This window comes from Cyrtonyx montezumae, unplaced genomic scaffold (genome assembly GCF_038088225.1).
Source record: "Cyrtonyx montezumae isolate F1298 unplaced genomic scaffold, pur_monq_1.0 scaffold_6, whole genome shotgun sequence".
NCBI lineage: Eukaryota > Metazoa > Chordata > Aves > Galliformes > Odontophoridae > Cyrtonyx > Cyrtonyx montezumae.
In genome coordinates, this window is record NW_027072067.1 from 9674513 (window position 1) to 9686967 (window position 12455).

Genomic DNA, 12455 nt, shown 5'->3' on the forward strand with positions numbered 1-12455 from the left:
TAAAAAAAAAGGTTTGGTTTACGTTCATAGCTAATATAAAGCTGAAAAACAAAGCAATGGAAAAACACACTAAGCAAGACTTGGTTTGTCTTATAAAATATTACTCTATCAATACTTTTGTTTGCAGTTTATGTAATCATGTTCTTAGGAAGCTAAGAAAGGAAAGCAGTGAGTTCCATATTCTGCACAGAAGCAAACTTCAACATCAGTGAACAACACTGAAAGACAGTGAGACTCTGATGCAGCTGCAGTCATCTGAAACTAGCCACAAACATCCTCAAGCCATACAGGGGCTGCCTGCTGTTTCACTTGCTGATAGACACACATGTTAACACAAGAACACCTGGCAAATTGCATTGACCATCACAAAAAATAAACCAACAAAAACATTATGTAAAACCTGCTTTGAACCTGAAATCAATCCAAACAACAGCCAAAACAATAACTCAAACTCCTTATCATCTGATAATACCATAACCCAGTCACTAGCATTCAGTATGGACATTTCCAGATTACACATTGATTAGGTTTTACCTAATACATAGCACTCCGTGCAAATCATCTTCTCTAGAAAATGTATGAAAGTAAAATACTCTGAACACAGGGAAATGAGTTTGCAGCTGAAGCAAATTTATTGTTTGAACTGTTGAATTCAGGGAGTATTTTAAATCAACAAACACACACTTCATGAAAATCCAGCTAGTATGAAGGAACAAATCCAGGTAACCCTTCAAACTCAAAGCTATTATGCATCACAACGCCTTGTAGGTAACCCATGGTATAGAAAATCAAAGATGCCCTCTGCAGAAGGGCAGGCAGAGAACAGCATGACTGAGGTACTAGTCCCATCATTCCTTTCAGGCAAATTACTGCATAGATATCTAGGGTTAAGGAGTTGGACAAGTTTCCAAACAGCTTTTACAATATTGTAAGAGAACGATGAAAATACATTGTATTTGAAACCAAAGAGCAGCATATTAGACATGCACTGGTAGAAAACATCCTGTGTACGATCTGAGATGCTAGAAGTACCATACAGAACTCGGATGTTAATCTAAAAGCATATTAATTTGATTTCATTTTTCTGTGGAAAAAAGTCTACGCGGTCTTATTCATAAAAATGGAATTCTCAACATTCAGCTGTGGTGGGTATAACACTGACGTATACAGTCTTCATGTTCAGGTTCTTCATGGAGACGTCCTTTGTGATCTCTGAACCAAACAGAAGAAAAAGAGATAAGAGAAGACAGTTAGTGCTCTTTCTTATAGCTAAAACCATCAGTGCATTTGTTCTTTACTCGCAGTCCTACTGGTTCAGTTGAAATGGGATGTGGACAGAAACTGCTTAGCTCCAATTCCCTCCCACTGCAGCACTGTACATTAAAGGAGTTGCCACAAGTCAGGCACAAGGAGCACAAGGTGCTGTTCCAGGTTACAAAGAATTGTTTCTGGAAGCACGCCAGCCCACAGCTCCCTGCTTCCACCCCACGCAGAACAGCATCATTCCAGAAAACTGTTTTGTAATGCAATAATAAAAAGTCAACAGCACAGCACAGTGCACTGAAAATGCACTCCCTTATAAACATTATGTAATGGCCAATGTAGGACAGATCAGAGATTCATCTCCTCTAGCATATCACTAAATGTTTATCAAAGAGTACGAGGAGATGCATACATTAAGTTGACTTCTTACGTACAGCAAGGACTGCAGTAGCATTTGCAATAAACTAATGTTGCTACCTTGTCAATTTAAGTCACTTCATATCCTTTGGAACAATAATAGGATGAAGACTGAACCACACACTACTTCTGTACAAGTTCTATTTCCATTGTGATTATTTAGGAAATACAAATCGTAATACTGTTGTAAGACATCATTGCTTTAGCTGCACAGCTAAAAAGCTGATGAGAACTGGAAACTTCTTGCCACTATGCAGAGAGCATTTTTTCCAAGAAGTGAGATGCTTGCTAGCTCAAGATTTCCCAACACCCACCAGCTGCAGCAACCTACACCAACAACACAGCGGCGTGCTTTTGTTCCAAAGCTGTACCTCCCAGTATTCAAAACAATCCAAGTAACAAATATACCAGAGATCTCTACTAAGAAACTTCAAAGTGGTAACCACAAATACTGAAACCAAAGCAAAAGAAATTCAGGGGGTTACTGTGCAGCTCTGCACATTAGAATTGCTTCAGACAACATAAGCAAATAAAAGATAATTTTGAATTTTGGCAGTGGTGCTAGCACAAGTGACAGATTAATAACATACAGAATATTTGGGTGTTTTCAGTGGAAACAATTTTGCAGCATACTGCACTGTGTCACGGTACTGATGTCTGATATTCATCCTGCTCTAGCTTGGGCTCACCTCCAGCTGACACAGACCGAGGCACTGTGCGTGGAGGGGGGAGGCAAACCTATGGAGTGCATCTGTGGAGATAATGCAAAAGCAGTTTGATTTTCAGTAACAGTGTGCAGCTGGAAACTGCTCCTAAAAGAAGCAGCAACTAGTTTTGTTTCCACAGAACAGTACAGACGTTTCTTCCAACATTAAGGTCCTCATCTTTTCTTGAAAAGGATTTCATAGACTGAGCAGATACAGCCTGCAACAAACTTCAAATGCTATCAGTTAAATAATTGAGAAGTCCATATGGATTCTGATGGTACCATTTTAGAAGCTCTGAGTGCAATGCTCAGCTTCGAGCAACCAACACCCATCTACAGAGATGAGAAGTAAAATCCTATCCAGAAATTAGGGCTTTATTCCCTCACTGACATTCCTCTACTTCTCACAAAACTTTTACAGCACTGTGTAGAAAAAGTTACTTTGGTCTAAAGAAGCAAACTATGAACTTGGTCTTGATGTTTTTCTCTGTTGTTTAAACCAGAGCATCGCTGCCAAGCTGCACGGTAGAAGTGAAACACAAACCAAAATCCACAAATCCTGAGAAGTGAGACATTACATGAAGCTGCTACTTTCAGCATTAATACAATAGTCACTGTTAGAAACTGGAAACTTGATTCCTCAGGATGAGCTCATGACATCCTATTTTCTGTGCTAATCCCTCTGAAGGAAGGCTCTGCCATTAGAACACTAGAAAGTGCTGCCCCTACTTCGTATGTGTAAGAGCTACCTGTAACTTTGTGTCATGGTTTTATGATTTTTGGTACTGGTATTCCACATCATAACATCATGTAGTGCATTTAGAGTTAAAGAGTTAATGCTCCAGCTCCGTGGATCATCGATAGTTCCAGGTATGCCTGTCTCAGAAGAGAAGAAGAACTCCATTCCCCAGAGGACTTTGCGATGCTTTGCGTTCTTACGTGTTTACGCTCAGAGGGAAAGATAAAAACTGTCTGCAGTCACGGGACTCTCTCTTCCCTTCGGGACCGAGCTCGGCAGTGGGTGTTTGTTGCAGCCGTCCGCCTTCAGCGTTAGCGTAAGGCCTTCGGTTTATCGGACGCTCTCTCCCTTGCTCATTTTATTTGATTCATTTGCCTCAATTCCAATTATATTATATTATATTGTGTTATTTTCCTTTCTGATATCTTATTTAGTAAATTAGCTTTCCTCCTTAGATCGCTGCCGTTGTTTTGTTCCTGGGCCCATCTCCCTTCTCCTTTTTCCCTTTTCCCCCTTCCCCTTCCCCGGGGTGTGGGCCCGTGGGTCCCCTGCCTCAATTGTCACGGTACCAGGTCGAACTGTCCCACAAACCGGTGACACTTTGCTGCTTCAACCTTATGGATGTGCAATGCTCGCCACTTGGATGTTCAGCTGGACTCAACCCTTGCTGGTCCCTTCCAACTGAACTATTCAAGTTTCTAATTTGAAGAATGCTTTTCCAGTACTCCTGAACTAGAGAGTGGAACAAATTTATTTCTGAAAAGCTGGCAAGATTTCATGCAATAAGGAGCAGATGCCCAACTTCATGTACCTGACATTGTTTATAAAGGTTGTTTTCAAAACTGATAACTCATTTTCCTCTAAGTGATATTTTTTCTTTTTTTGAAAAGGCTTTTTAAATGAGATTTTCTATTCATAGCTCACTTTCATTGAATGATTCAAACAGCTAACAGCACACTTATTTTTATTAACATATTTTCCCAACCAGCAAAAGATAACAGATTTTTGTTTTCAGAGCTAAAACACTGGGATATATTGATAAGAAAAATAAGGGATTCAAAATAACAACTAGATGCACAGTCATTAACTGAACTAATGCTTTCCAGAGGCATCAAATACAACTGGCTCCATATGCAGCATTTATCAAATAAAAACATCAAGATAATCACGGGATGGCTTAGGTTGGAAGGGACCTTTAAAGATCATCCAGTTCCAGTTCCCTGCATGGGCTGGCTGCCCCCCAGCTTGGGCTGCCCCGGGATGGTGTCAAACCACGACAGATGGGCACCCAGAGCTCAGGGCAGCAGTGCCAATGCCCCACCATTCTCTGAGTGAAGGATTTCCTCCTAACATCTCATCTAGATCTGCCTTTTTTTGGCAGAAAGACACTCCCCCTTGTCCTATCACTATCAGACTGTGTAAAAAGTCACTCCCCCTCCTGCTTGTAAGATCCCTGCAAACACTGGAAGGCTGAAGTGAGGTCTCCCCAGAACCTTCCCTTCTCCATGCTCAACACCCCCCACTCCCTCAGCCCTTCTTCACAGAAGAAGTGCTCCAGCTTTTCAATCATCCTGGCCCCCCCAAGATAAACTATGACCATTTCAGTACTTAAACCATTAAGAAGTTATGAAAAACACTACACTGTAAGAATTACATCTAAGATAACAGAAGTATAGCTGTAATGCAAGAGCATGTGCTAGCTACAGAATTAAACCTCCAGGACCAAGTTCTCTATCTGCCAAGCCTCAAATTGATCAGATGAGTTATTTTAGCCTTTGAAGACTTAAAAAAAAAAAAAAAAAAAAAAAAGATCTTTCAAATCAGCATGAATTATCAGTTTATACAATATGTAAAGCTTAAAAAGTTCTGCAGAATTGAGACCACAAATTGTGACAGTGACTCCATGGATTTCCCTTTCTGGCTAAGGTATTTTAAAAATCCTTACTTAAACTGATACTTAATGGCTGTTTATTTTCCTGTTTCGACAGTTACTTCACTCTTTAAAAGCTAGAAACTTTTATACAATATTTATTTTAATATCTTAACTAAATAAAATGCTTCTGTGAACTCATTTGCCCTCTAACAACGACAGACAAATAAAATCAAGAATTAAGTGCAACATCAATAACTCCTGACTGGCTACATTCCTAGTCTGCCAGGTTGTACAAATACTTTTTTTATGCTACTAAAGTATCATTCATATACTCTAGTTCTTACACCTTGCACTGTTTTCTAAGCACTACACTCCTCACTTCAGTTTGTTATCTCATTTTACTTCACATCAGCTCAAACTATCAATAGAAATTTTTATCAATATTTGAGATCCACTTACAAAAACAATTTTTGAATAAACATTACAGGTCACACGTGATGCTACTACTAATAAAACAAAAATAAAACACACTTCACTTAAACTGTATCTAAGTTTGAATATCATCAAGTCATTAGAAGGGTGACCATAGTTTTAGCAGCTACATTCCTACCGCCCTTATCATCTGACAAGTATCTCCTAAGATTTGGAACCTGTTTTAAATAAGCTGTTTAACTTCTGGGAAGGTAACCTGACACACAGTAAGTTAAGGTTAAATGTTAAGCAGCCCTCCCAAACACCTTGTACATCACATCACTATGATAAAATGGAGACAATCCTTTACCTGATTTCATCCTAAATTGCATTTTTCCAAGTTCACAGAATTACCTGGTTTAGTTTATTCGTGTTAGCATGTAGTTTCCAACCCATTCTCCTTGTAAAGTGCAGTGCCTTGCCTTTTTCACGAGCCAGAATTTTTAAGCCTCATCATCTGACTGTGGTTTTGGAAGATTCTTTACTATTTCAGGTATATATACCTGTGATTAAAGCTTTCTATTTCCCAGGTGTTCCAAGTGAAATACAGCTTGCCACACTCCATCTAGTCTGACATACGCAAACTATTCTGAAATAGAATTGATTCTATGATATCCTTCCCTCCTGACACTCCCTTTTTCCAGAAGGAAATAAAAAAAAATGCATCTTCAGGAATATGAGCATCACAGGAAAAATGTGAGAAGGTTCTTAATATATTCAACTCTTTAGATTTGCTCAATTCTAGAATAAGATTCACTGAGTCATAGCAGCACACAACTACCATTTCCATTGCCAACTGACCTTTCTATTTCAAAAGTAAGAAACTTGCAACAGCGAACTCTTGGCCATTTTGTGAAGGGAATACATTACAACTCTGAACAAGAAAATGTGTGCTTATAAGATTTTTATAAATCAATCAGGGAATTACTTGGCTAAATTAAAAGCTAATGTACAAATAGTATGCATTTAGTGAACAAATTAACCTCGTTGAGAGGTTACATTGGTTGCTTCTCAGCAAAAATTTCCAAGTACCCCCTGAGTGAACTAAAAGTCTGTGCTTACCCTGAGTTTCTGCTTCATCCAGGAACAATTTTAGCCTCCTGCTTCTGAGCCCAAAAACTTTTGCTGTTTCGTGCAGTAGACCGTGGTATGTTAATCCATTCTGACCAACAGGGTTTTCCATTAGGAGAGTTCCCACTGTTCCTTTCTGACACTCTAAACAAGATAAGTTAAATAATTATTGATGGGGAATTATATTATTTATCTTGGTAAACTGAAATTCAGGACTGGTTCCTTCATTTCTACTCTCTCTCAGTAGTCCTGTGTAATTAACTATAAGTCTACCTACAGATATTCATTAAGTAACTTCATGAACTACAGAACAAGAAGTGGAAATATTACTGATATTTTGACAGGAGAAAATCTTGCAAAACTCCTTACTATGGTCAACTGGATAACAAGAAATACTTCAACACGGGACACAAACCACTAACAAGTACAGAAACTCAGAAAGCACATTTTGATGAACAAAATTCCAGCTAAACAACACATTATGTCCCAAGTTTGTTCCCAGTAGCACCTGCAGGAATCCAGAGGCATGGACAGCCCAGAAAGGACTCATACAAGAGCTGAGATTGAGCAGGTTTCCAAGTACACAGTTTTTCCAATGAGAGGTTTCAAAAGGGAAGCAGCCCAACAAATAAGCAGCTGGGAAACAATTTCATGCACATATCTATGCTCCAAGATCAGGCTGATAATACAATTCTTCTGGCTTTTAAATAGCAGTAAGATGTTTTACAGGCTGTTTACAATGTCTAGGTGAAGAGCTGGCTCCTCCTTCACTTCCCCATTCATTTCTGTTATAATTTTAGACTCAGCCTTTTAAAATAAGCTGCACAAAGCTGGCTGCCAGAAGTAGGAAAGCAACGCAGAAGGGCTCTTGTTTAAATGCCAATCCTTATCTGAAGCCAGCTCTCTTCTCTCTTTCAGAAAAATATGGAGAAAAGCAAGATATAGATGCTGTTTATTAGAAAGTACACACTAAAACCAAAACCACCATGTACTAATGAACATGTATATACCTATATTCATCACTAAGAGATGCTGTCCAATTCTTCTATCACAAAAACCTCAGCCTGTATGTGAGGAGAGATCAGTATCCGACATACCTTGTGGTTTTGCATTTACTAACTGCAAGTTGATATACTGGCAGAGAAGAGCATCAGGAGAGTTGATGAGAGCAGGTGCTGACCCCGTTGTCACATGCAGTGTCTTTCCACTGAGACTAAGCAAGTCAGTTTTGTTTATCAGTTCTGAAAAAGAAAATGAGACCAGTCATGCTATTACAAGGGAAGCCGAGGTCCAGCTTTCACTTCATTAGCAGACAGTAAGTCTTTCTAACTACTCACTCTGGCATGGAAACCTTTTCCTCTCTGCAATTACTTGTTCAAGAAAGAACTTCTCCCGTCTGACAAATGGAATTTACACAGAAATAGGTATTAATAATGCAGAGTACGAAATCTGCTCTGGGAATTAGTTCCTACATCCCGCTTCTTATGCACATAAATATGTAACGTGACTACTTAATGCAATAAAAACAACTTAAAATAAGCAAGAAATCATTGACTTAAGCCAACTACTTCTATCGCATTAAATTATGACCGATGATCTTTGCCCCTCCCATGACTTCAGTAGCTGAAGCAGCACTGGACACACACTCCCATGCAACATCAGGACACCTCTCACATTAAACCCCAGATGACAGAAGGTTTATGATCAGTAGTAGCTGGCTATATCATAAATAACGTCCCTTGCATTAATTTGTGTGTAACATCAACAGTTATGATTCAGTAGATGACTCCAGTCATGAAAGGATAGTCATAGAAAACAGAACTTGTATCTGAAAGCACAGAAGCATCACCAGTGCCCTCAAAGCACGCAGATGAGAAACTAATGAGGTATATAAACATGCCTATCTACCACAGAGGTAAAAAAAAAAAACCCACCCTGTTGATAGCTACAAAACTGAACAGACAAACAATATTACTCTCAATGGCACATACAGAAAAACTCCAAAGACCAATCTACGAAGAATTAATAATTTTTTTTTTGCCCATGTATATAGTGCAGGTACACAACACTCCTTCCAACACGCTTTCCTTCCTTACCAGAGCTATCTGCATTTCACAGAGACTCATTTTCCATCAGTTTGGATAAATGAATTAGAGATGGACTGAAATGGCACTTTATTTTTTATTAACAAGGATGTTTATAATTTTAAAAATGAAGGAAGAGGTAAAGAGCAATCAGGGGATATGCCTTCAGAATTTTGCCAGCTGACAGAAAAAGTGCACAGAAACATGGAAGATTTATGAGACTATCCCAGAGAAGAAAGTAATGAAGGTTTAAGTAACGAAGGTTTCCCATTTCTACCCTCACACTGGATCTAAGAAGGATTTGTTTTTAAAAGAGAAAACACCACCACACATTTTTCCAGGTTTTGCAGCATCTGTGTACCAATGTTCAAATAAATCTCCAGTACTTCACATAGAACACCACCAAACCCTAGTCTGAAAATCAACCCAGGCACAAGAGGGGCTTCACTTTTCGGGTTACTTGCAGGAGAGCAAGAAAAAAAATAATCAAGTGGAGAATAAAAAAAAAGATTTCATCTCAAAAAGGAGCCACAGCAGGTTTTTCCTAGCATAATTCTAACGCAGCACTGCTTGCCATTTATGTGCAATTACTAGGTAATAGGTGGGAGGCTGCACTGGAGAGTGGGCTGCTTGACAGAGCAAGAGCAGCAGCCCAAGTAACTCACAGCTCAGCATTACACAGCTGCAGTGATCTGTGCAGGTCAACAGGGCACAAGCTACAGAAACCACCATTTGCACATTTAATGAGCCCAGCATTTCGCGTTGCAGGACCACTGACATTTTCACTAAGCTCTCATGTACACAGTGCTATCAACAGACTGTTTGTATACCCCTCTAATAACAGTAATAAGCAATCAGGCACATTTTTTTCACATGTCATGTTACACGATAACAAGCAGATACTGGAAGTGCTCATCAATATTAAAATCACTCTTCAAGTCAGTTCCCCCTGCAGCTGAGATGTAAGTGCCAATGCTCTCCTAAGGTTCCTTACAGTCCCATGGCCTTCTAAAAATTCAAGAGAAAAACACCTTTTTGTACTCATGCTCAAAAAGCAATGCCAAGAATAGTATTTAAATAATAAGCCACATGAAAATCATTAAAGATAAAGCAGTCGAAGAAGTTTGGGGGGAAATGTTCTTTGCCTTGGCTCCCCTCCCTCTTCTAAAGTCCCTCAACAATTTGCAGCTTCTTGCAGTCTGGGAAAGTAACAGACTCATTTCAAATAGGTCTTTTTCAATATAGGCTACTTCCATAAAAGCTGAGCACAACCCAAAGCACTCACAGCAAGAAGCACAGAACACTGTCAGCTACTTAGAGCAAAAAAATCCACCAAATCTATTTTTACAATCTGATTTGAACCCACTCTTTGCTTTAAATGACTAAAGCAGTAAAATGACTTTTTTTTTTTTTATTTCTCCTGAAGATCAGTACAAATCCCACGACCTCGCTCAGTGCTTGCACAGTTACTCAAAATGCATCAATTCACTGTTGGGGAGGAAACGTTAATCCCATTATTTCAATGTTCTACTGAGAAAGAGGAGTATGACATATTTTAGCTTGCAAGAACAGCCTGATTTTATGTCATTATGCAACCCTAAGTATATCTACGTAACAATTAGAAAACAAGATAATAAAGTATTGCAAGTAAAGTGGACAGGCCTAGAAATCACAGGGAAGAAAACAAGGAGCCAGAAATACAATTTTACTGGGTCACAATTTTATTAACACATGTGGGAACAATTCAGCAACCATTTGTTCAGAGTGCATGACCTCTTCTTTGCAATTCCTCCTGGGGAGCAGCTGAGAGCAGCAGCCCTGCCTAAAGAGACTGAGGGCTGCAGGCAGAACTCAGCTAATGTTACCCAAGAAAGGCTGGGGAGATAAAGCACAGGGACTGCAACCAAGGTGAACTGAACATCAGGAGTTCCAGTTCTGTTCTCTAACACCCATAAGAGCCATTTTCTGTTCACATGCTTGCATTTAACTCCAACTTCTCAGGGAGCCCCACCTCTTACCAATCAATTCTTGCTTAAAACCTCTGCCAATAAATGTGATAATCAGAGCTTTCTGAGGGAATCTCCATGTCATTAATAAGTGAGCAGGGAAAATACTCTCTCTGCCCTGATCACTTACAGAGACTGAAGGATTCAAAGGAGCACACCAAGAACAGCAAAAGTGACATGGAAAGGAGGAAATGAAGCCTCTGCCACTATAGCTGAAAAGGACCCTTGGGGATGGGGGAAACATTTACACATTCTCTGCCACTTTTCTTTAGTAATTCAGCATTAGCAGACATGCAGCATATTTTTGTCCTCTTAGTGGCAGAAAAGAAATCAAGCATCCAGGCTGCTTATATCCTCCACTCCTCTTGCCTTTTGCAGTTCATCTCTTAGCGCCTGCGATGGTATCACACTATTAGTATACATCCACCTCTGTGTCTACGTTATATCATAGTTACACAGAAAATGAGTCAAGGGAAAAGCTGCCTTCTCCTTCAAAATGTAAGTGAAATTTGGGGAAGATACAGAGGGACCTGGATCGTCCTGTAAACCTTCCTTAACTGAAAGCACAGAATAAACTAAATAACTTATGCTAAATATCCAGCTGAACAAAACTCAGAAAGCACATTTATCATGGTAAATTAAGTGGATTACATCAGATGTAGTTCCTAAAACATTCTTCCAGAAACACATTTGGGAAATGACAAGTAAAAAAAAAAATCAAGAAGATGTAGTGCCATCACAAACTCAAGTAACGCTCTTTCCCTGCTGATGTTGCTGGAAGAACCGGTGATACATACCAGTCCTGTGGTGCAACCCAAAACAGCCCTTCACAACAGCCAATTACAGTACCACATCCTCACATTGCTTCACTAGCTATAACAACACTCAAGCAAAAGTTCCTACATCCAAACTTCTATTTCTGTGATATTTTATCACTTCCTTGTCACTCATTATAGACCTAACAGCAATAGTGGGGAAATAAATGAAGTTTGAACTCCATGCTGCCTATAAAATACCCCTAAGAATGTAAACAGGGTTTATATTGAAGCCTCTCTGAAGTCATATCGTGGTACAGACACTGAGTATTCTGCTTACCATTTTCATTCCCTAATACATTTAGCTACCAGCATAATACTTTTCTCCATGTGCTGATTTCTAAAGATGCCACTTTTTCCTGATGTATGGGGACATTACAGGTAATGTAAGAATGAAACAACATCTGCAACTCAGAGAAGGGAATACTAGTTACTGGTCAAGTCACTGAGTCAATCAAGTTCCCCTGTTTCAGCAACTATGCCTTTGTAGTGAACTATACTATGATATAACCTGTAACTACGTAATCCATAGAAGATACTTCATGTTCTCATGCCTTAACAGAGGCCAAGTTCAAGCTCAAAAAATATTCAAAACAGTTTTTTCCTAATAAGAAGAAATGCAGAGATCCTCAAGTTCCTCTAGATGAAAAAGTAATGGGTTTTCCTCTATACACAGGTATATGTGGCATTCAGTTTAATTCTCATCTTGCCTACTGAGGCATTAGGAAAAAATAAATGAAATCATGCAGAAGTGATAACAGCTTGTCATCAACATACAGCACAGCCCGGACCTGATGGAAACACTTTCTGAAATAAATCAGACTTCATCCTGAGGTGAGCTGTTATAGAAATAAAGTATCAGAAGAGGGAGAGCAGTGTTTTATCAGCAGCTTTTGGAAACATCCTGACGAGACCATAACACACTCTCCTAAATTACAGTACTATAAAACAGTACATTTCCTTGTGTTTTTACTTGTCATTTTTAACATATATAAAAAAATTATACAGCA

At 39.1% G+C, this 12455-nt stretch overlaps 1 protein-coding gene across 1 annotated transcript in view; it reads right to left on the bottom strand.

Annotated features, from left to right (window-relative positions):
- Positions 1 to 742: 742 nt before the first annotated feature.
- IARS1 (isoleucyl-tRNA synthetase 1) overlaps positions 743 to 12455 on the bottom strand; it is an 86804-nt gene continuing 75091 nt past the window's right edge. Inside the window, exons 32-34 of the mRNA XM_065749830.1 lie at positions 7638 to 7781; positions 6532 to 6684; positions 743 to 1212 (exon numbers count right to left, since the gene is read on the bottom strand). Coding sequence (XP_065605902.1) covers positions 1130 to 1212; positions 6532 to 6684; positions 7638 to 7781 — 380 coding nt within the window. The 3' untranslated portion in view covers positions 743 to 1129. The remainder of the gene's footprint in view (positions 1213 to 6531; positions 6685 to 7637; positions 7782 to 12455) is intronic.